Below are 23,590 nucleotides of genomic sequence, written 5' to 3'. Positions count from 1 at the left end.
AAAAATAAAAATAAATAAATAAAATAAAATTAAATAATGAATGGTTGAGGGAGCGAGCAATTTTAGCGGAAAAAATTATAAAATCGACACAATTTTAAAAATCGGAAAAATTTTAAAAAATGAAAAAATGTAAAAATCGGCAAAATCGGCAAAATTTCGGAAATTTAAAAAATATGTAAAAATCGGCAAAATTTTGGAAATTGAAAAAAAATGTTAAAATGGGCAAACTTTTAATAATTAAAAAATAAAAGTAAAAATCGGCAATATTTGGAAATTGAAAAAATAGTAAAATAGGCAAAATTTTAAAAATTAAAAAAATGTAAAAATTTGCAAATTTTGACAAAAAAAATAATAAAATAATGAATGGTTGAGTAAGCGAGTAATTTTAGTGGAAAAAATTATAAAATCGACACAATTTTAAAAATCGGAAATATTTTGGAAAATGAAAAAATGTAGAAATCGGCAAAATTTCGGAAATTAAAAAAAAAAGGAAAAATCGAAAATATTTGGAAATTGAAAAAATAGTAAAATCGGCAAAATTTTAAAAATTAAAAAAAATTTTAAAATCGGCAAATTTTTAAAATTGAAAAAATTTTAAAATCGGCAAAATTTTGAAAATTGAAACAAATGTAAGAATCGGCAAAATTTTGGAAATTGAAAAAAAATCTTGGAAATTGAAAAAACTTAAAAATCGGAAAAATTTTAGAAATTGAAAGAAAATGTAAAAATCGGCAATAACAATGAATGAAATAATAAAAAAAAAACAACTTCTTAAGGGCGGAACAAAGTTATATGTTATTTACATATTTTCATGGAGTTTTTGAAAGCTTCTTTTAGAGGAGCGTCTTAATTCTTCAACTCTTGGGTCATAGGTGGGAACGGAATTTTTCCCTAATATTACATATTTTGCGTTGTTTCGTGTAGGCCAATTATTGTTTCTGATGTGATTTCTGGTTGACAGGGAAGCAGCTAACTAACCAGCTGGCTCGTAGCCTAGATCGCAGCTAGATTTTTCCATTCATAAATTCTTAAAACTACAAAACTTATGAAAAATGTCACATTTTAATCTAATCTTCAGTTATAAATTCAAGAGGCGGTGTTAACTGTAATACAATTTTGAAGGTGGTATGAAAGACACTTGGCCCTCGCTTAACACGGGTTTACGTTCCTAGAAATCCTCGTGTTAAGCGAAACATGGATTCAGTACAAAATAAGGGGTTAGGTTCGCAAAATTCAAAATTGGTAGAAAAAAAATTTTTTTATTGTTCAAATTTGGTGTGTTTTTATTTATTTACATTTGTCCAAAATTAACCAAAAGTTATTATGTATATACCTTTAATAAATGCATAACATTCATAATTTCAAAATTAAAAGTTGGTATTAAATCAAAAAAGATGCTTCATATAATTAATTAACAAGTTAAACTTTATAGAAACTTAATGTTTCTATTTCTATCAAATTTGAAATGCATTTGGTTTCATTTATAGTCAAAGCCAATTTGTTTCAACATGTTGTCTCAGTTTTGTGGCTCCTTATCAAAAAATCGTGTAAGAACGAGGTTTTAGCGTGCTAAAAGGAGAATGACAGCAAATTTATAACCGTGTGAGAGTCATGCTAAAAGAGTCCGTGTTAAGCGAGGGCCAAGTGTACTTATTGAATAATTTCTAATTTATGTTTTATCGCAAAATCGAGATCCTAGCTTTAATATGACGTTGAAGAAAATGTACATATGGGTAATTCTCCAGTGGAATTTGTCACGGGCGGCACTATTTTTCAGTAAAAGAAACATAAACTGAAACCATTTAAAAATTTAAAAGTTATTTCTTTAGCTCTGGATTAAGATTAATTTTAGTAACTTTTTCTGTTTTACCATAAACTATATAATTTTTTTGGCTAATGAACGAATTTGTTCATTCTAACAATTATATTAAAACAGCAAAAAATAATTTCAACTTCATTCTTAGCTCTAATTAATGTGTAAATCAAGAGCTATAAGACTTATCTTTACTCAATATAAAAAAATGCTTTAGTATATGATCTTTCACTTTAGATAATATCGCATTTTCGCCAGAGAATTACTCATATATGTACATATATATAATGTAAGGAGATGCCTCCTTTTGTCTGTATCCCATGATTTCTGTTGGCAGCGTATTATAGTACCCTACACATAGGTTAGGTCAGACCGGCCGGCATGGGCAGTCGACAGACAGTGACCAGTTAAAATCTTTCCTTGAAAGCTGCATGACGAATTTGGTTGAGTTATTGTTTATTGAAGCACACATCAGCCTGCAGTTTTGCAAGCCAGCTCGCGTCGCACTGAAGTCTATAGCGAACTTCAATTTCTCTGCCTAGAGATCTCAGACCTTAAGCCCTACCCCCTCTTTGGCAAGAGTATCGGCGATCTCTTACATTATATATATATAATGTAAGGAGATGCCTCCTTTTGTCTGTATCCCATGATTTCTGTTGGCACCGTATTATAGTACCCTACACATAGGTTATATCAGACCGGCCGGCATGGGCAGTTGACAGACAGTGACCAGTTAAAATCTTTCCTTGAAAGCTGCATGACGAATTTGGTTGAGTTATTGTTTATTGAAGCACACATCAGCCTGCAGTTTTGCAAGCCAGCTCGCGTCGCACTGAAGTCTATAGCGAACTTCAATTTCTCTGCCTAGAGATCTCAGATCTTAAGCCCTACCCCCTCTTTGGCAAGAGTATCGGCGATCTCTTACATTATATATATATAATGTAAGGAGATGCCTCCTTTTGTCTGTATCCCATGATTTCTGTTGGCACCGTATTATAGTACCCTACACATAGGTTAGATCAGACCGGCCGGCATGGGCAGTTGACAGACAGTGACCAGTTAAAATCTTTCCTTGAAAGCTGCATGACGAATTTGGTTGAGTTATTGTTTATTGAAGCACACATCAGCCTGCAGTTTTGCAAGCCAGCTCGCGTCGCACTGAAGTCTATAGCGAACTTTAATTTATCTGCCTAGAGATCTCAGATCTTAAGCCCTACCCCCTCTTTGGCAAGAGTATCGGCGATCTCTTACATTATATATATATAATGTAAGGAGATGCCTCCTTTTGTCTGTATCCCATGATTTCTGTTGGCAGCGTATTATAGTACCCTACACATAGGTTAGGTCAGACCGGCCGGCATGGGCAGTCGACAGACAGTGACCAGTTAAAATCTTTCCTTGAAAGCTGCATGACGAATTTGGTTGAGTTATTGTTTATTGAAGCCCACATCAGCCTGCAGATTTGCAAGCCAGCTCCCGTCGCACTGAAGTCTATAGCGAACTTCAATTTCTCTGCCTAGAGATCTCAGACCTTAAGCCCTACCCCCTCTTTGGCAAGAGTATCGGCGATCTCTTACATTATATATATATAATGTAAGGAGATGCCTCCTTTTGTCTGTATCCCATGATTTCTGTTGGCACCGTATTATAGTACCCTACACATAGGTTATATCAGACCGGCCGGCATGGGCAGTTGACAGACAGTGACCAGTTAAAATCTTTCCTTGAAAGCTGCATGACGAATTTGGTTGAGTTATTGTTTATTGAAGCACACATCAGCCTGCAGATTTGCAAGCCAGCTCGCGTCGCACTGAAGTCTATAGCGAACTTCAATTTCTCTGCCTAGAGATCTCAGATCTTAAGCCCTACCCCCTCTTTGGCAAGAGTATCGGCGATCTCGTTACCATCGATGCCCTGTTGGCTTGGGATCTAGTAGATGCGCAATGGCTGCCAATGGCAAAGACTTCCGCCTGGAAGATGCTGCACTGGTCAGGGAGTTTATAGGAGGTACATAGGACCCCAATACCTCTTCGTGAAGAGGATAAGTCCGCGTTAATACTGAGCCCGGCTGCTTCGGCCCATGCCTTAACTTCCCGCACATTAAGTTCCATTACGGGACTGAGGGTGGCTGGGCATATCCCAGTTATCAGAATGCTTATGTCGTCCGCATAGGCAATTAACTTGGGAGCCCGTCTAGTGAATTTTTGTAATAGGCTATTCACAACCAGGTTTCAAAGGAGAGGCGATAGAACCGCACCCTTGGGAGTGCCACATCGCACTTCTTTTGTAATGGTCGAATTGCCTCACTTGGCCACCATCCGCCTGTCGCTAAGAAATCGGTTGATCCATCTATCGATCGAACTTTGAAATGGTCTACTTTTTCAATGGAGACTTCAAGAACATAAAGAGCTGTCTCTGTAGACTTGCACTTCGTGTATGAACGCTGGTTTGGGGCAATCATATGCAATGAACTGCTCCTGATGTGCATATGAAGTAGGTTCTCCAAGGTTTTTAGCAGGAAAGCGGTTAGGCTGATTGGCCGAAAGCACGTGATTGCTTTTGCCCGCCTTTGCACAGTGGGCGATTTGGTCTCGCTAGCGGCATTTAATTCAAATTTTGAAATTTAAAAAGCGTTGATATTTTTTCACAAATCGACAACAGATGCTTTGATTAGATTTAAGCGTTTTAAAAGCTCTACGATCAACTGATCATCAGCTGTGAACGGTCAAACACACCATATGATTTTGCAAAGAGCTCTAGAAAATTCTTTCTTTTTTCGCGCATTGATTTCGAGTTCCTCGGAAATTTACAATTTTTATTGAATTTGTTAAAAGTTTGGCTTTTTATTATCTTTAAGGTATGTATTACAAGAAAATCAATGTTTGTGACCGGTCTATAAATGTGTAGCTCATAAAACGTAGTGGTAATTCAGTGTATTAACAACGAGTCCGGATTAGCGTACACCTGTCTTTCGTGGAGTCGAACTTACTGGATTCAAGTGGATTCAGTCTAACTCTTTTATTAGCCAAAAGTGTGAATCAGTGGCGTCCAAAATGTGTAATATGAACTGCTATTACCTGCTAGCCTTCAAACTATGGTACTTTTTAGGCACAGTGTTAGTACCAAAAAGGGATCTTTTTTTAGTATTGCACTCAGAAGTTATCCCATTTTTTTCCATCGTCCCATCATTTTTTAGATAAAGTTTATATATGAAATTTGTTAATTGAAGTTTTAAAAAAATAAAAGTAAAACAAAATTTTATATTTGAATAATTTTTTTTTTATTAAAAAAAAATAAAAAAAAAATTTTTGTAACTTCAAAAAATCTATGCCTTTTCTCTGATCAATGAAAAAAAACCTTCTCAAGACATATATTTTAGTATAGAAGTTATTAATTAAATGCCGCTAGCGAGACCAAATCGCCCACTGTGCTGCAGCCCGATTTTAAAGATTGGATTAGCTGACATCAAGTTTAGTGAAACAAAGTAAAATTTGTTTCGAGCCGGTCAAATCTTCAGAAACTTGTCGCCAAGAAGCTGCAATAGCTATGCCCAGCATTGTGCTAGTGAGCCGGTTGGCCACCTTAGAGTGCACTTATTAAAAATACAGTGTCTGTGCACTTTAATGAAGATCTGCGTTTTGGGCAACGAAAAGAGAACATCGTCAATGTCATCATTGCAAGCTTCTAAACTTTGATTTTTTGTAGATTGGTTGCTTCCAATCACTTTTAAATATTGTTCAGGAATTTCATAATCATGGCAATATACGCCTTTCCAGCGTAGCCCAAACTTAAAAAGGAAAAAACAATTTTAATAAATGTGTGAAACAAAAGAGTATTAAAATATTTACCTGATCGATAAAATCGCATTTAAAGTTTTTATTTGCAGTCGGTTGCGCAATTTGGTTTTTACAAAATTAGCTTGGCTAAACGCTCAACTTCTGCATTTTTGATCACGACACACCTGCACCAGATCCGGCTGATTTAGCCATGAGTGCTTGTAAACTTCTTTTGGCATCTTTCCCGCACAAATTTCACAATAAAAGTAACAACTGATAGCACTGTTTATCGATATATACGATTCACGATTACAACGGGGTTGCATTAATTTAAAAGTGCTGCTATCGATATAAAAGTAATGTATATTTGGATTACTTTTCAGCACTACACAAAAATAAAAAGCAGATTAAAAAGGCCAGACCAACATTTTTTAAATTTTTTCCGGCTGACGCAGTTAATAACCGGACAGATCGGTCCGGAAAAAGGATAAAACGGCAACACTGCATCTCAATCGCAATAAATATAAGCTTATGACTAAAACTCACTGGTTCGTCCTATCCTTGAGTACGGATTTCTTGTCTGGAATCCCCAGTATAGGGTTTATTAAGATAGGATTGACTCGGTGCAGAAACAGTTTTTAATATTTGCTCTTCGTAGCTCAAATTGGATCCCTAATATTAGATTACCATCGCAGTAAACTTTTGTTACTAAACCTTCATTCTCTCTCTGACCGTAGAACTATGCAAGGTGCTGTTTTCATTCAGAGACTAATTAATGGTTAAATAGACACTTTGGAGCTGTTAAGTTAGTTTTGCGGTTCCGGTCAGGATTACTAGGAATTTTCTCCCTCTTCTCATCTCACGTAGAGCTACTACTACGCTTGCCATAATCCCTTTTGTATTCTTTTGCTCCGGCAAATCTCTTCCTCTGCTTAAAAGCTTCTTATTAGCATATTTATCGAGTATTCAATTATTTTTATCTTCTTATACATATATCCTAACATATTTTGCTTCCCTATTAATATAGTATTTCTACATAGTGTGTTTAATTAGCTGTCCACCGTCTTTTTAATATTTATTCGCGGTTTTTGAGTAATGCATGCTGTTCACAAACTTATTTTGTCTAGTCCGCGCGTCAACAAGCCCGTGCTTGGTATCGCTGGGCCACTTGATGGTATCGTCGTTAGTAAGTCAACGTCCAAATAAATGAATAAAAACTTATAATGATTACCCATAGGAAGAAGGGTATTATAATTTTGTGCTGACAGAATATATGTACATATGTATGCCGAGACGATATAGCCATGTCTGTCTATCCGTATGAACACCTAGATCTCAGAGACTATAAGACATAGTGATATAATTTTCGACAGCACTTGTTATGTTTGCACGCAGATCAAGTTTGTTTCAAATTTTTGCCACTTCCGCCCCTGAAAATCAATAAAATCGAATAACAAGTGTACTTTTCAAGCTACAGCTGCGAAAATATACAATAATAATAATAATAATAATAGTATTTCTGAAAATTTTATTGCGTCAGATAAAAATTGTGGAAGTTATTAAAGAAATACTTTTGTATGGACAAAAACGCCGTCTATGGTATATTTTGAATGTGGTACTATATCGATATACCAAATATACTGTTTAATATTTTGTAGCATTTTCGGTATATTTTGAAAATAATACCGCAATATTTTGCATTTATTCAAAATGGGTAGGGGGTATCTCACTGTCGAGCACACTCGACTGTAGATTTCTTACTTGTTTGCAATACAAAAGTATTTCTTAAACAACTTCTACAATTTATTTCTGATCACAACCAAATTTTCAGAAAGTGTAAGCACTGTAGTTATTATTATATGTACCAAAACTCGCCTCCAGCTTCAAAATTCCGCTGACTATTAAATTTTTGCCGATTTGCGTGCGGAACATAACAAGTGATCTGCGTGCAAATACTCGTATAACAAGTGATGCAAGGAAAAAATTGATAACTATCTCTTATAGCCTCAAGGAGCCAGCGTTTCATTAGTACAGACGGACATAGCTATATAATTTCGGCTGATCAAGAATATATAATATTTTTGGGTCGCCACCCTATACGTAGCGGGTATAAAAATGATAAGGGACAAGCTTGCTGGTACAATACACTGCTGGTCTTGGGTTAGACGCACTCAATTTTCCACACAAATTTGATTTATATTGTGGTGGCGACTTAAATATAACATAGCTCATCTTTTCGCAAATCATGATAATAATATTGAAAACCATCGGGGCCATCTAAATTAAAACGTTTTTCATCAGTAAAAACAACAGAACGCCAATAATTAAGCCGAGTGTCTGTTTGAACATTCCACGTCATGTATTCTTTCGCGAATTGAAGCCGTTTTTCTTTGCGTATTGCATTCAGAGGAGATTTTTTCTTGATTTTTAGTCGCTTTAGGTGTTCTGCATTTCTGATTGTACGCTGAACAGTTGAAAGGCTTGCTTTTACTCCGGCTAATTCCTTAATCTTAGCTGCGGACTTAGTCGAATTTGATGCAATTCTAACAATTTTGCGTACTGCTTGTTCAGATAGTGCTCTTTTTTTTTCCTTTGAAGTTTTTTCCATATTCCTCTGGATCTTTTAAATATCTATCAACAGTTCTGGAGCTGCGATTTATCTTTTTGGCAATGTTTCGATTGGACAGTCCTTGCGAGTGAAAAAGTCTACTTTTTGACGTTCTAATAAGCTCATAACACCAGCTTTTCCCATTTTTACTTTAAATATAGCTCTAAAACAATTAATTTGTTTATTTTTAATATTTTATCAATACAAAAAACTGGACTTTTTTATGCAACACAAAGAAATCTAAAGTGCGTCTATTTCATTGAACAACCGAAAACACGCGTGATTGCCATAGAACTTTCTGGCATCTTCGAATGTACAGTTATTTTTTCGCAAATCAACTAGCTGTGAGCAAATATTTTTCGAACAAGATTCGAACTATGATAAGAAAAGCTTTTTGGACAATTATAATAAGCATTATTATAAATATAGCATTTTATTTAAAATAAGAGTGGGTGCGTCTAACCTAAGACCAGCAGTGTATATAAAACAAATTATCTCAAATTATTTTCTTTCTTTTTGTTAAACAGGACTCGTTTGGTGCGGCATTCATATCGATTGTATTTCAAAAACCAAAATTACTACAGGGTGTCAAATTTGGATGGACGCATCGAAAATGCCGATCATAGGTAAGTAACTAAACATTTTTAAGTCTAGAATATTTAAAGTAATATTTTTGGCTGATAATAAGAAATTTTTCTTTGCTTTTGTTTCAGACTTACCGAAGATATTTCTGTTTTTGCAAGCTCTGTAGCTCATTTATACAGTAGTTTAACTAAGCCATGCTTCGATCTAATGTTAATTGGTTTGGCATTAATGAGATCTTCTAGACAAATGAAAGCAAACATTTTATCAGGTAAAAATCCTAATTTTGTTGAGAAGATATTTGTATACCATTCCTTCATATTTGTATACCATTCCATTCATACATAGTTGACTCTAACAAATTACATAACGTGTGCTTAACTTCAGTTTGAGAAAAACCCAGTTTCTATATATTGTATTAAAATTATGTATATTAAAGTTATATTTTACAACAAATAAGTGGTAAAAATTAGCTTAAATTGTATAGCAACATCTTTTTTATCTTTGCCGCAGTATTTTGTTCATGCTATACATCACTATATTTTTATACCCGCTACTTATATGATAGGTTAGAAGGGTATTGTAACTTTGTGCCGGCAAGAAGTGTATGTAACAGGCGTCATCTCCGACCCTATATATTCTTGATCAGGATCAACAGCCGAGACGATATAGAAATGTCCGTCTAACCGTAAGAACACCAAGACCTCAGAGACTATAAAGTTTGGTTGCGATCGGATAAAAAATGTCGAAGATATTAAAGAACAACTTTTGTATTTCCCATACAAAATTACTTACTAGGGGTCTTAATTGCTTTGGCTGGCGATTTGCTATATTTAAAATGAGTAGCGGGTATCTCACATCTTATCTTAGCTAGCTTTACGTTACCAACAAATGAATTGATTGCAATTCGGATTAATTGATTAAACAACTTATTTAAAAAATATTACTCCAAGTGCAATTAGCAGGGAGACTAGCATAGACTAGCATGTACTGACCATATTAATACGATATATGTACGTAGAACCGGACTATTGGCGGGAAGGGTAATGCATTCCCGAAGCCCTCAACCTCTTCACCGACGGTTCGAAGATGGATGACGCAGTCGGCGCGGCCGTATACTGCCCCAACCCAGACACTCCTTTAAACTCCCTGACCATTGCAGCATCTTCCAGGCGCAAGTTTTCGCCATTGGCAAGGCTACAGAAGGGGCTCGGGTATACAGCACAATTACAATTCTATTAACATCTTTGTTGACAGCCAGGCTGCAATAAGATCAATACACTCTGATTTGGTCAAGTCCAAAGTTGTCCTGGAAAGCAGAAGCGCAGTAGAGTCGCTGAACGCATCCGTGGTCGTACGTATGTATCTACTGGATCCCAAGCCGCCAGGGCATCGATGGCAACGAGATCGTTGATACTCTTGCCAAAGAGAGGGTAGGGCTTGATGTCGGTAACGTGTGCAATGTGTCGATATGCCTGAGATCTCTAGGCAGGGAAATTGAAGTTCGCTCTAGACTTCAGTGGGACGCGAGCTGGCGTAATACCAACTGGTGCAAAACTGCAAGGCTGATGTGTGCTTCAATTAATACTAAGTTAACCTAATACGTCATGCAGCTTTCAAGGAAAGACTGCAGGCTAATGCATTTTAACTGGTCCCTGTCTGTCGGCTGCCCATGCTGTAAAGATGGGCATCACGAACAGCGAACAGTGCAAGAAATGCAACGAGTCCGGAAATAAGGAAGCACTTGACCATCTTCTTCGTAGATGTCTAGCGTTATCCCGGCTCCGGATGAAATACCTTGATCGCCGTGTCATAACGAACTTCGTGATGTTTCAGGGCTACCATTCAGGATGCTGCTGGCCCTTGCCAAAAATGCATCCATACTGTGCGCTACGGTCTATGCTTCGCCCCCGACGACCGGTCCCACCTAACCTAACCTAATATATTACAAAAAAGTATGAAAGCTACAGTCGAGTGTGCTCGACTGTTGGGTACCTGCTACCCATTTTGAATAAATGCAGAATATTCAAGTATTATTCTCAAATTATACTGAAAATGCTGCAAAATACTAAAAAATAACAAGCAATATGTTTGGTATATCGATATAGTACCACATTCAAAATATAGCATAGATTTCTCAATATACCAGATTGTCAGCCGAAGCAACAACGACCCCTAGTAAGTAGGCGTTTTGCCCATACAAAAGTATTTTTTCCATACCTTCGACAGTTTTTATCTGATCGCAACCAAATTTTTAGGAATCACAATTACTATTGTTATTATTGTATATATGAAAATTCGTGACAATTGTAGCTTTACAATAACGGACAGACAGACGGAAAGACGGACATGGCTAGATCGTTTCAGCTGTTGACGCAGACAAGAATATATATACTTTATAGGGTCGGAGATGCCTTTTTCTACCTGTTACATTTTCCGCCGGCACAAAGTTAAAATACCCATCTATGGGTAACGGGTATAGACATTTTATACTTGTCTTGCTCGTCAGATTTTTTGCCACAATTTTTTTGCACCAAGAACGAATTGAATGCGTTCAAAAACTTTTTTATTTATATTTATAAATTGAACATTCTTTCCGCTTTCATATGAGAGAGGGGAGGTTTTTTTACAATTGGGTTCCGCGCTTAACAAACATTTGCTTGGTGTCGCTTGGGCCACTTGAGAATGTACTTTAAAGTCAAAAAAACTAGACAGGTTTGTTAAACCTGCGTGGTTTATATAATATAACGATACGCACGTTTTAAAAAAATAATTTATTGGTGATATACGGGCTATATCACCGAATATCAATGCTGTCTACGAACCCGAAAAGTCAAAACTGCAACATACAATGACTCGAGTAAGGCTTTGAACTCTGTTAACCATAGCCACATAAACCACAAGCTTTAAGAAATTTGATTTGTAAGGGTTTTCTAAAAACTTAATTCTCCTCACGCCTCACCATTAGAATTCAATTAGTTTATTTTCATGGCTTCCTGTAAAAATCTATTCAACTTAACTCAGGGTAGTTTTTAATTTTTCATCTTTATCTTCCTCCTGCTATAGTAGTACATCTCTTACTCGTATGCTTTAAAAAGCTTTCGAAATCGCTTTAGATTCGGGGTTTAACTGAGTCTCCGAAGCGAAAAAGGCAAAACGAGCTGTCATTGCCTCGAGAAAGCTTTCTGCTTTCAGAACTATCGCCATTAAGTTTTCCGTTTCATTCAAGCCTCGGTAGTTGTTTAGGTAACACATAAGGACATTTCACAATCATCTGTTAAAACCATTAGTCTTTCAACTATTGAAGAATAACCTCATGATTCTAATTTATTTGTTCAACACGTTAGTTGTGGTGATGTAGTAATTTGGCAAAATTTTTTACAAAGAATTTTGGCCGGAACACTTATTTATTAAAGAATTTATTACAGAAGAAAAATCTCCAAATTGGCTTCCTAATATTAGCAAGAACTTTTAATTTTAAAACTCCTACTATCTCTGCAAATTCAATAAACTAACATTCTCTTGACTTGTTGGCTATAGAAATGTAAGAGGCATTTACATTACAATTACATTTTTTCCTATTCATAACATTGCCTTGGCTGTAAAATTACGCTTTAGATTCTAACTTTTTTATTAATATATCCCTCCTGTTGCTGATTATATAATTTATAACATTTCCAATAGGCGAGTAATCGAAGTTACAATATTCAAACCAGAGAACGGCACGATTTTTTTGGTATCAAAAAAAAATTTTTTTTTCTTTCAATTTTTATTTACTAATGACTAATATTTATACAACAGGAATATCAGATTTCCAGTGAGAGCTGCTATTAAATATAACTTCTTGTTTAGATAAATTTACCTTTCAGGAAGATCAAGACTGTGAAATCTTTTGAGTCTTCTATAAGTTGAGCTATTGTCTAATAGACCTAGGGCTAGATTATTTACATGATTGTGAAGTCGGTCTGTATATTTCTTACTATATTTGTTTATCTCTTCTTTTATAGTTCGAATATTTAGGTCCAAACTGGCTTCAAAATGGCTTTGTAGAGGAGAATTTTGTTTCCCAAAGTGGCTGCTGATTTTCTACTCAGTGTTTTTTTTTTTTTTTGATTTTTTGATATTTCGCTTTTATGTGCGGTTTCCATGTTAGTCTGTGTTCGAGGTACATGCCAAGATACTTAAGGTATCTTCTGGAATTGCTGAGACGTAGAGTGTGACATTTGGGCATAAGCAAAAGTTATTTGGACAGACTTCAGGGAATTAATTGTAATTTTCCAGCGATGAATACAGGCTTCAATCAGACTGAGCTCACATTGCAAGAGTTGAGGTGCTTCGTCTCGAGATGAGCTTGTTGCCAGAATGGCTGCATCGTCAGCATACGTTGCAATGGTGTAGTTGTTTGTTTTTGCTGGCATATCTGCCGTGTATAGAGTGTAAAGGACAGGTCCCATGAGGAACACCTGCGTTTATTAGAAATAGTGTTGACGTTTCATTCATAGATAAGTAGGATCTCAGTAATAGATAGTATGAAACAGGTAGCCATTTCTTTATCTTGTAGAGTAATCCATTGTGCCAAACACGATCAAACGCTTGTTGAACATCAAGAAACGTAGCAGTACAGTATTTTTTGTTCTCAAGTGCAGATACAATTTCATTGAAAACCCTATGACATTGTTCAGTGGTGCCGTGGCCTTTTCTAAATCCGAATATTCAGGAATGATGGCAAGTTCGTTCAAAATTGGTAACATCCTCTTGTCAACAGACTAATGGGACGGTAAGATGGTAGTTCAGTTTCAGGCTTGTTTGGCTTGAGGATCATAATGATTTCTGCACATTTCCATTGACTTGGGAAATGGTTTAGCCTGAGAATAGCATTGAATACTAGCTTGAGAAATCGTATGCATTTGAATGGTAGAGTTTTAAGAGTGATGCCATCTATCTTATCCGGGCCTGGTGATTTTTTATTGTTCAACCATTTAATTTCTGACACGACTTCGTCAAAGTGAATTCTTTTAATAGGCAAGTTCATTTGACAGGGTGACCCAAGAAAGTTTTCTATTTCAGCTTCTGTCATAGGATTTGTTGAGCCACTAAGCTTTTTTAGTAGCTTTATTTTGCACGAATATTGTTTAAACACCCGAATTTCAATTAATTGTTTATTGATATGGTACATATGTGCATATATTGAACCACTTAATATTCTTTGGCTGTGACTGGAGCAAGGGTCCAGCTTCGCCACCGACACGATTAAAAGAGATTACAATGCAACAGTAAAGGCAATTAGCCGATCGAATTGCAACCGATCGCTAACAGAGAGCATGCAGCGCTGCTGGCAGACGCTGTCATAGCATTGCATTAACATGCGCTGTCTGCTGCTCCCGACAGGATTGTTAATGTCGTTTGGCTGAAACACAGAGTGCAGATGTTGTGCAAATGCCTCAGCATGTTCAGCTGGTATGTGTGGAACTTGACAAAATCACTAGCAAGAATTTTAACGAGGGACCTGTATTCATCAATAGACTTAACCATAACTCTCAGTTGGCCATCTCGTTGAGATTTATAAAGGAAATTTTCTTTTTTAATTTTCTTTTCGAGGTAGGCTAGCATACTATTTGTATCACTAACATGCGATAAGAAGATAGGTGGCGGCCTGGCAGGTTCATCAATGTTGTTTTCAGCTATCATGTCCAGAGCTTCGTTTTCGTCTGCATCATTACCTTTTTCAGTTGTTGAGCGTTCCGATAAGAAAACGAGTTTATTGCAGCTAGTGTTGGGTCCGGTGTCCAGGGCAAATTTTTTCTTTAGGAGAATTAGAGAATTTTTTCTTTTGATTCCCTTTGATTTAGGTTTAATTCTTAGCCAGCTCCAAGGCGTCTTTTACGTCGCTCATGTTAACGACAACTCTTTTTGGTGCTTGTCAAATGAGAAATTGAAGGTTTATTACCATTTCACGCTTCCATTGGCGTCATGTTCTTCAGAGCGCTAGTTGGTCAACGATTCCGCAAATACACCGCTGTGTATACTGCCTCGCCCCACAGTGAAATCTTCATTCCAGATTGTACCAGCAAGCATCGTGTGTGCGGCATCGTCAGTTGCCGTGCTATGCTATTCGCCTTCAAGTACTCGTCAAATGCTTTGTTGACATACTCGCGGCCGTTGTCGCTGCGAATGCATTTTATATTCTTGCCAGTTTGCCGTTCAACAAGTTGTTTGAATTCAACGAACTTCGTGAATCCTTCGTCTTTGCCTTTTATGAAATACACAAATATAGGCCGTGACTTGTCATCGATGAACGTAAAGAAGTATCGATTGCCGCCTATCGATTGTTTATCGAATGGCCCGCAAACATCTGTGTGAACCAGATACAATACTTCGCTCGCCCTCTTCTGGGAACTTCTGAATATGTATTTTACTCAACATGCATGTTTCATCTGACCCATTGGATGTGAAGCTTGTTCCTTCCAGTCCACGCACCATGTTCTTTTCCACTAGATCCTACAAGCTACGATAGTTGAGATGACCGTACCGCTTGTGCCATAAAGATCCATCATTATTAGCAGCGCAAAAACACTTGCTTGTTTTGCCTTCAAAAACGTATAAGCTGCCAACTTTCTTTACGTGTAAGATGCACTCTCCATTCTGTATGATCTTCGCCTGATGTTCACCGAAATGTACTACATTGCCATTAGCCACAGTTTGACTAACCGAGATGAAATTTTCCTTTATCTCTGGCACTAATACGTTGTTCATAACAATCGTATACCGATCTGTCTTCAGCTTTACTTATTCCTATCGCAACTAGGAAAACGTCACCAGCTAGACCTCTCCTCTCGGAGTGCTCTTCCAACTCTTTTCGCAACACATATGGCTTGTTGCCAGTGTTGCCAGACCCCCTGGAGCAATAATTGCTAAAATTTCACAAAAAATAGCCAACAAAATTGCTAAATATTTTAAATGACATTATTCATCAAGTTTGTACATTTTTAATTCATTTAAGAATAAAATATTGAAATTAAAAATAAAAAACAGGATTTCGTATTTTTATGATTTTGTTAACACTTAGGGGGCAAATATTACACTTGAAATGCAGTTAACTTTTCAAGTCAGTGAACTCAAGTAGCTCATATAATCGAACCACTTGGTTAAATACAAGCCCCGATTTCATTGCAAACTGTTAATCGCAATTTTTGCAGTGAATGACAAAAGGAATTCATAATAAAAAGGATTGAAGTAAAATAGCTAAAATTGCCAAAAGAGAAATAAAAAGTTGCTAAATTTGTAGCTAATAGCATTTTTAAGTTTAAAAGTTGCAAATTAACTAAAGCAACTAAATTGCTAAACTGGCAGCACTGCTTCACAGTTTCACAATTTGTATTTAGCTAATGAGTGAACGAACTAAGTTCGCACATGAACTATAAACAGAATCGAACTATAATGCAAATTTTATGAGTAAACCTCAAAATACATCCTATCGGTAAAAGAGCTATCGGAACTTTTTAAAAAGTGCCAAAAGTAGCCGAAGCTTTGAAAAAATGCTAGATTTCTAGCTAATAGCATTTCACAAAATCTTATAGCTTTTTCACTTTCAAAATAGCTAGATTTAGCAATAAATTAGCTACAATGGCAACAAGTTGTTGCTCCGCTGTCTTCGCACCACTTTGATCGTTCGAAAAAATGAGCGTCAGCTGCACATAGCAAACTATAGTTTTTATTATTGTCTCCTTTGTTCGTGCTCTCTTTAATTTCCTTTTGCAAGCATTCGCTTCGAAACTCTGTTTTCTTGTGACCACGCTTGCCACACTTAAGGCGAACTACGTTTTTTGTTGAATTCCTCCTTATGCCGTTGCTCTTATTTGTAACGGTGAATACCTTTTCGTCGCTGCTTTGCCGGTTTGCCTGCGTTTTGCGCTCTACCTCTTCCCTCACTTTTATGCATAGAATTTCATAACTTGGCAATTCATCGCGAGTTTCGATCGCCACCACGAAATCCTCATAATTTCTTGGAAGACTGGAAAGCAGAATGATTGCTCGTAGCTCGTCACCAATCTGTATACCAACCCCTGCAAGTTGATCAAAAACTTCTCCAAATGTCTGCAAGTGTCCACTGACATCTCCACATTCTGACATCTTAAGTCCCAACAACTTCTTATACAGTGAGACCTTCCGTACTGGTCCACTAGGCAGATGCACTTCTTTAAGTTTTGTCCAAGCAGCAAACGACGTTGTAAAGAACTGTATATAACTCAACTGTGATGTTTTCACACTTAGTGTCATCATGGCCTAGCATCCTCGAGCTTCAGAGCACCCGATGCCAGCTGCCACAATTCCGTATGTACCAAAACACGCCGCATGTGAATCGTAATTCTTTTCTTCAAGTTTTTCAATTTGATATAGAGAATTCATTTTTTAATGGTATTAAAAATTCACTTTCGGTCGCGTCCCTTTTTCGTTAACAAGTCCAACTTTTCTTATACATACACAAAAGCACCGCGCGTGCCTGTGCCCATAACCTGTAAAAGTTATACTTGGCTGTGTGTGTGTGTATGTATAGAAAGAAAAAGATCGCCGAGCACGTCTGCTATGTACGAAATTTTATTTGTGACTGACTTCGTTAAGGTTTCATGACAATCGGTTAGTGTTGCAAGTTACGAGCGCAATGAATTTAAATTTTAAAACAAATTTGTAGACAAAATTCGAAATTTTTAACCTTATGGTAAGGTGGGCGGGAAGGAAGGCGTGGTCCAACTGGAAAAAAATAAATCCGAAATTCTATCTTTATTTTTTAGGTATATGTACAAAGTTTCATATTTTTATCTTTAAAAATGGTAAAAAATCCAAAAAAGCTGAATTTTTGTCCATAGTTCTTTGGAGCGTTAATTAACCTTCAACATATGTAAATAATATCTATGTATTACATATATATAGTATGTTTATACAAGCTTAAACAACATCGAAAAATTTAAAAAATTAGTAAAATCGAAAATTTGGAAAAAATTCTTCCGGAATTGTATTATTATTATATTTAGTAAGTGAGGTATTAAATATATTATATTATATTTTTTATATTTTTCGTCTTTTTATGTGTATAAAAGATGAGCAGTTAAATATGAGTAAAAAATAATAATTGGGACTTGCGTATCATACCATACCAAACACGTTAATTGGTCGTGAACCTATAGAATAGATAGATAATCATAATCTAACATGTTTGGTATGTAACTAATTAAAAGATATAAAGTTTGATTAAAAACTTTGTATGTAATGGTCAAGAGACCGATTTTTTCTTATGCTTTCTATTTTAGATTTTCGAATAAATAAATAACCAATTACGACGTGGAAGATGATAAAAATTAGAAATACATAAAAAATAAGTTACTTCAAATCCTTTTTAAAAGAAAAACTTTGAAAATGGTGGAGCGTTTTAAGTCATGCTAAATGGGGCCCATAGTGAAATGTAAGATATTTTCAATTTCAATGAGCAAAATATGGCTCTGCTGATATTAGTGATCTTAAATGGGAACTCATATATAGTATATTAAAACACTTGTAATTACACATGTCAATTGAAATTTTAAAGTTTGTGAGTAGATTTTTGACTAGGTTAGACGACCGCATAGAATGTGTTTACTTTTGCTTAGCATGATAAGGCTGAGAATTATAATACTTTTGATTTTAGCCTTATAATCAATAAATATTTTATGATTTAAGTAAAGATTTTCCATTAAATCTTAATTGCTTAATAATTCGAAGCCAATGTGAAGAAGCAATAAACCAATCTTCATATATAAATTAATTGAATTTGTTACTCACTGTAACTTAGATGGATACCGATTAGATTCTCGAACTTTGTTCATGAGTAAAATAGATTGAGAATTGAAGTTTGGTTTGTTTATTAATGAATCGAAGCGATCTGTTTGTTTCAAAGACAATTTCAAGACTAATTGTTATAATTTTTTGTATTATAAAAGTTTGGCAATCGTCTCATAGCAGTCGCTAAAATATGCAGTTCTTGACGTCTATGCAACGACATCCGGACCAATGCATTGGTGCAATGCTTATTCAGCTCTCGTGGTGTCGCTTTCAGTTCAGCATTTTTGAGAACGTTGACTTATATATCACTCCAAACTTAGGTCTAAATTCGTGAAATTTTTAATTTGTATTAAAAAAAAACTATTTTCATGGGCACGCTTACTTTACCAAATTTATTCTAAGGGCCGTCCTTAGTTGAAATAAACAAACCGCAGCAAAAAATCTTATGAAGTTCAGGAGTTATTAATAAATACCAACAAAAGTGGTCTCCTGGAACAAAATGACAATGTTTTTGTAATACAGTAGGCTTATTTGTCAAGTCTTCGTCAGTCGACAAATTTGAATTTTTAAGTTGAAATTAAAACTGAATATTTTTTTGCCAGCAGAAAAGTCTTACATTTGAGAACGTGATACAAGTTTTCCTCAATCCGGTACTTGAAAATTAACGAAAAAACATTCCGCAAAATTTAATTCATTTTAGGAAATTACATTCTGTTAGATGATAATTTCGTTTACTTTCACCTTTTTTCGTTGTGGGTCCCGAAGTTGCAATATGTTGTTGTTAAGTTTCAATATTTTAAGTACATTTGTCGTACCCACGACTGATTCTAGTGTTGAAATTGGATTTGTAACAAAATATGTTTATTTTACCCCAATATATTTACTTTCTTTTTAAGAAGAATTTAACTTTGTAATTGGGAAATCCTGGGTCGCACTCCTGCAACGGACAAGAGTTAAATTATATAACAATTAAATATGTTTTTAACGAAACTATACGATTTTCATCATAAGATCTCGAAAGCTTTTTAAACCCTGGACTAAAATGTTAGTATTTTTTCTTTATTTTACGTATTAATCTTCAAATAGGACCTGCTCTGTCGATAACAGTTATTGCACTTACGGCACATATATTACGGATTGTCTCTCCGAAATTTGGACAACTCGTCTCGGAGGAGGCAAATCGCTACGGTTACCTTAGACATATACATTCCCGTATTATAACAAACGCAGAAGAAATTGCCTTTTATGGTGGACACAAGGTGAGATTTTATATTCTTTATGAATCAATAAGTACGTAAGTATTAATTTTCTAACCGTGTAACCGTTTATGCTGGTATTGTTTGCAGAACTTTAGTGTAGCCTTATTTTTTGTATTTTGGCAAAATATTACCACTGCTTGCGATGAGCATTTAAATTTGCTACGCCTACATCTAAAGCAAAATCGCAATTGCGTTCAGCTCGTCTGCTCTCTAGGACATCCTTCGATTTTACCTCTTCAGAGTGAATTGATTTCATGGCTTCTTGACTATCAACATATTTGTTGACGGAATTGTATGTGAAGCCAATACTTCAAGCCACTTCTTCAGATTTACTGATTGTGAAAACATGAAAACGCTATTACGCGCATATTACTCGGTTTATTGTTTGTGAATATTGTTACGATGGACGGGGTCTGAATGCACAACATCAGACCGCTGGCATCCTGTCTTCGCGTCGCCAAAGAGTAAGTGCTGTCGAAAATTTAGCTCTATCTACATATATTGTTTCCTATGGGCAGACAGACAGACGCATGTGGCTATATCATCTCGGCTGTTGACGCTGATAAAAACTAGTATGAAAGTTACAGTTGAGTGTGCTCGACTGTGCGATACACATTTTCAATAAATCCAAAATATTGCAGTATTTTTCTTAAAATATACCAAAACAGGCGTGGTAAAAATTGGAAACAAACTTGATCTGCGTGCAAACATAAGAAATTATAGCTTTATCTCTTATAGTCTCTGAGATCCAGTGTTTCATACGGACAGACGGACATGGTTAGATCGTCTCGGTTGTTGACGCTGATCAAGAATATATATACTTTAAAGGGTCGGAGATGCCTCCTACATTTCCTGCCGGCACAAAGTTATAATACCCTTCTACCCTATGGGTAGCGGGTATAAAAGTATCATCTCAAGAATAATAATAATAATTTATTTATTTTCACTATTTAGGTGGAGCTTCAGCAGTTGCGACAGGCATACAATCGCTTAGTTACCCAAATGAATAACATATTTACTCAGAAGCTGTGGTTCGTTATGCTCGAACAATTCTTTATGAAATATCTGTGGTCTGGCACTGGCATGGTGATGGTCTCTCTGCCAATACTAACTGGTTCTGCAACTCCTTCTTCTTCTTCCTCCACATCAACGACAACATCGCCAAGTGAAGCGAATGCTTCACATATCAGCGAGCGAACACAATATCTAACAACGTCTAGAAATTTACTTATTTCGGCAGCGGACGCTATAGAACGATTAATGTCATCATATAAAGAAGTTGTTGCATTGGCCGGATACACCTTTCGGGTTGCAGGAATGTTGGATGTGTTTACAGAAACATCACAAGGCATTTATAGCAAAGCAATAGTTGCTGAGCATAATCGGGATACAAGTGGAATCATTGAGTATAGAAACGGCAAACCGATAGCCAAGGGTCGTATTATCTATACTGATAACAATGTGATGTCGATTAATTTGTGTGCAGTACCGGTTGTGACACCCAATTGTGATATCGTTGTTCCAAGCTTGACATTGTGTTTTGAACCTGGTGTTCATGTATTGATAACAGGACCAAATGGATGTGGAAAATCAAGTTTGTTTCGTATTTTAAGCGGATTATGGCCAATCTATGCTGGTGAATTGCATATTCCGCGCCCATTTGAAAACAAACCCTGCATGTTTTACATTCCCCAACGACCATATATGTCCATTGGCAGTTTATGTGATCAAATCATATATCCAGATACTAGAGATGATATGAAGCGCAAAGGAATCACTGAGAATGAATTAAGAAGCATATTAAAAATGGTCAGCCTAGAGCATATTGCGCAACGGTAAATACAACATAAATACAAATTTACATATTAATTAACTATTACATTCTTTTTATGAATGACATTTAAATTGATATTATCTATGATACTTATTTTAGAATTTATTATACCCTGTTTCCATGAAAACTATAAAAATATTGTATATTACGGTAATGCGAATGTACATATGTAGCAGGCAAAAGAAGTATTTTATAATATACTCCTTATATAGTGTTCCAAATTTAGCAATGATTTACCCAAATTTTTGAGCCATATTCCAACAAATTTTGTTTACTTTTTTAGTTATTTTATAAATTTTATTCAAATAAAAAAAAAATAATAATAAAATACAAATAATGACTAAAGTTAAATAAAGTTAAAAAAAGTATTTCGGAATCCATTAGATTAACAAAATCTTATCCCTCGCGTGGTCCTAAAATTTGGTAACTTTATTGTATCAGAGATGTTTTCTTTTGCCTGCTCATGTATTGCATTTAAAAAAAAATGTATTATAAAACCCTTTTACCTTGTGGGTTGTAGGGATATAATAATAATAATAATATTCATATTAGACGACATTATATTTGTTTGTTCGCCAGTGACAACTTTGAAGTTATACGAGATTGGAAGGATATTCTATCGGGAGGTGAAAAACAAAGAATGGCGGTAGCGCGACTTTTCTATCACAAGTAAGTCTGATGGGGATAAATCCTTTTGATGATTTAAGTAATTAGAATTGATAAGTAAATTTTGCTTGGAGCAGACCCCAGTATGCACTTCTTGATGAATGTACAAGTGCAGTATCAATTGACGTTGAGAGCTCTATATATGAAAAAGCAAAAAACATGGGTATTACACTGCTGACGATAACACATAGACCCACCCTCTGGTAAGAATAAATAATTATAATTTATAATTTATAATGTATATAAATAACATTAAGATTATAAATTATTATTCTTAATAACATAATTTTGTCAACATTTTTTTTTTTATGAAGGAAAATTTCACACTCATATTCTTGAGTTTGACGGTCAAGGAAGTTGGAAGTTTAGGAAAATGGAAACAAATGAAGAACAGAAAGATCAATTCATTTGTTAAGCTTCATGATGTATTAGAAAGAGCATATTGTAAATAAAGTCATACATTTAATGATGTATTCACGACGATTTTAAAATAAATATCTGCAAGCTTGCTTTGCAAATTATTGTTTTTTATAATAAGTGGTTTATTTAAATGAATGAGTGATATCAACAGCGTTATATATATATATATTTTTTTTAAAGAGCAGAACCGGAAAAGATTAGGGAGTGCGGACTTCTAGATGTTTGGATATAAATATACAAAAGCATAGTTCCATTAAATGTGATGCCAAAAAATACCATTTTTAACAAGAAAGCTGCAGTCGAGTATGCTCGACTGTAAGATGCCCACTACTATTCAATAAATCCATATTTTAAAAATATGCCAAATTAATATACTATAAAATTATACATCCAGATACTAGAGATCATATCAAGCGCAAAGGACTCACTGAGAATGAATTAAGGGGCTGTTCATATATTACGTAATCACGTTTTTTTGCGATTTTTGACCTCCTCCCCCCCCTGGTAATCAACAATGATTACGTAATCACAAAAAAAAAAAAAAATATGAAAATTTGTTCTTTTAATCTGTATTTTCAAAAGGAGATTCCTGCCAATCTTTAATATTTTTATACCCGCTACCCATAGGGTAGAAGGGTATTATAACTTTGTGCCGGCAGGAAATGTATGTAACAGGTAGAAGGAGGCATCTCCGACCCTATAAAGTATATATATTCTTAATCAGCGTCAACAGCCGAGACGATCTAGCCATGTCCGTCTGTGTGTCTGTCCGTCTGTCCTTATGAAACACTGGATGTCAGAGACTATAAGAGATAGAGC

General features: G+C 35.5%; 1 protein-coding gene and 1 long non-coding RNA gene across 8 annotated transcripts in view; one reads left to right on the top strand and one right to left on the bottom strand.

Annotated features, from left to right (window-relative positions):
* The window catches only part of LOC117573167 (ATP-binding cassette sub-family D member), a 29,598-nt gene extending 6,710 nt beyond the window's left edge, over positions 1–22,888 (top strand). For 3 of the 6 annotated variants that reach the window (XM_052006280.1, XM_034256137.2, XM_034256136.2), the window contains exons 3-9: positions 8,725–8,823; positions 8,911–9,050; positions 19,679–19,851; positions 20,806–21,686; positions 22,265–22,354; positions 22,429–22,555; positions 22,668–22,888. In XM_052006280.1, coding sequence (XP_051862240.1) covers positions 8,725–8,823; positions 8,911–9,050; positions 19,679–19,851; positions 20,806–21,686; positions 22,265–22,354; positions 22,429–22,555; positions 22,668–22,766 — 1,609 coding nt within the window. In that variant the 3' untranslated portion in view covers positions 22,767–22,888. Of the gene's footprint in view, positions 1–8,724; positions 8,824–8,910; positions 9,051–19,141; positions 19,243–19,678; positions 19,852–19,938; positions 20,718–20,805; positions 21,687–22,264; positions 22,355–22,409; positions 22,556–22,667 lie in introns of those variants that run through there. The other 3 variants (XR_007955174.1, XM_052006282.1, XM_052006281.1) reach the window with 3 other exon arrangements.
* On the bottom strand, positions 18,809–19,526 carry LOC117573174 (uncharacterized). Of its 2 annotated transcripts, none has more exons than XR_004572655.2 (3): positions 19,209–19,526; positions 18,980–19,081; positions 18,809–18,914 (listed from the first exon to the last, which is right to left on the bottom strand). It is a non-coding gene; the product is annotated as an uncharacterized LOC117573174 (long non-coding RNA). The 2 variants fall into 2 exon arrangements; XR_004572654.2 differs by having other exon boundaries at positions 18,975–19,081; positions 19,209–19,523.
* Positions 22,889–23,590: the final 702 nt, after the last annotated feature.

Source organism: Drosophila albomicans, chromosome 4 (genome assembly GCF_009650485.2).
Source record: "Drosophila albomicans strain 15112-1751.03 chromosome 4, ASM965048v2, whole genome shotgun sequence".
NCBI lineage: Eukaryota > Metazoa > Arthropoda > Insecta > Diptera > Drosophilidae > Drosophila > Drosophila albomicans.
This window is presented reverse-complemented; position numbering and strand designations above follow the sequence as displayed.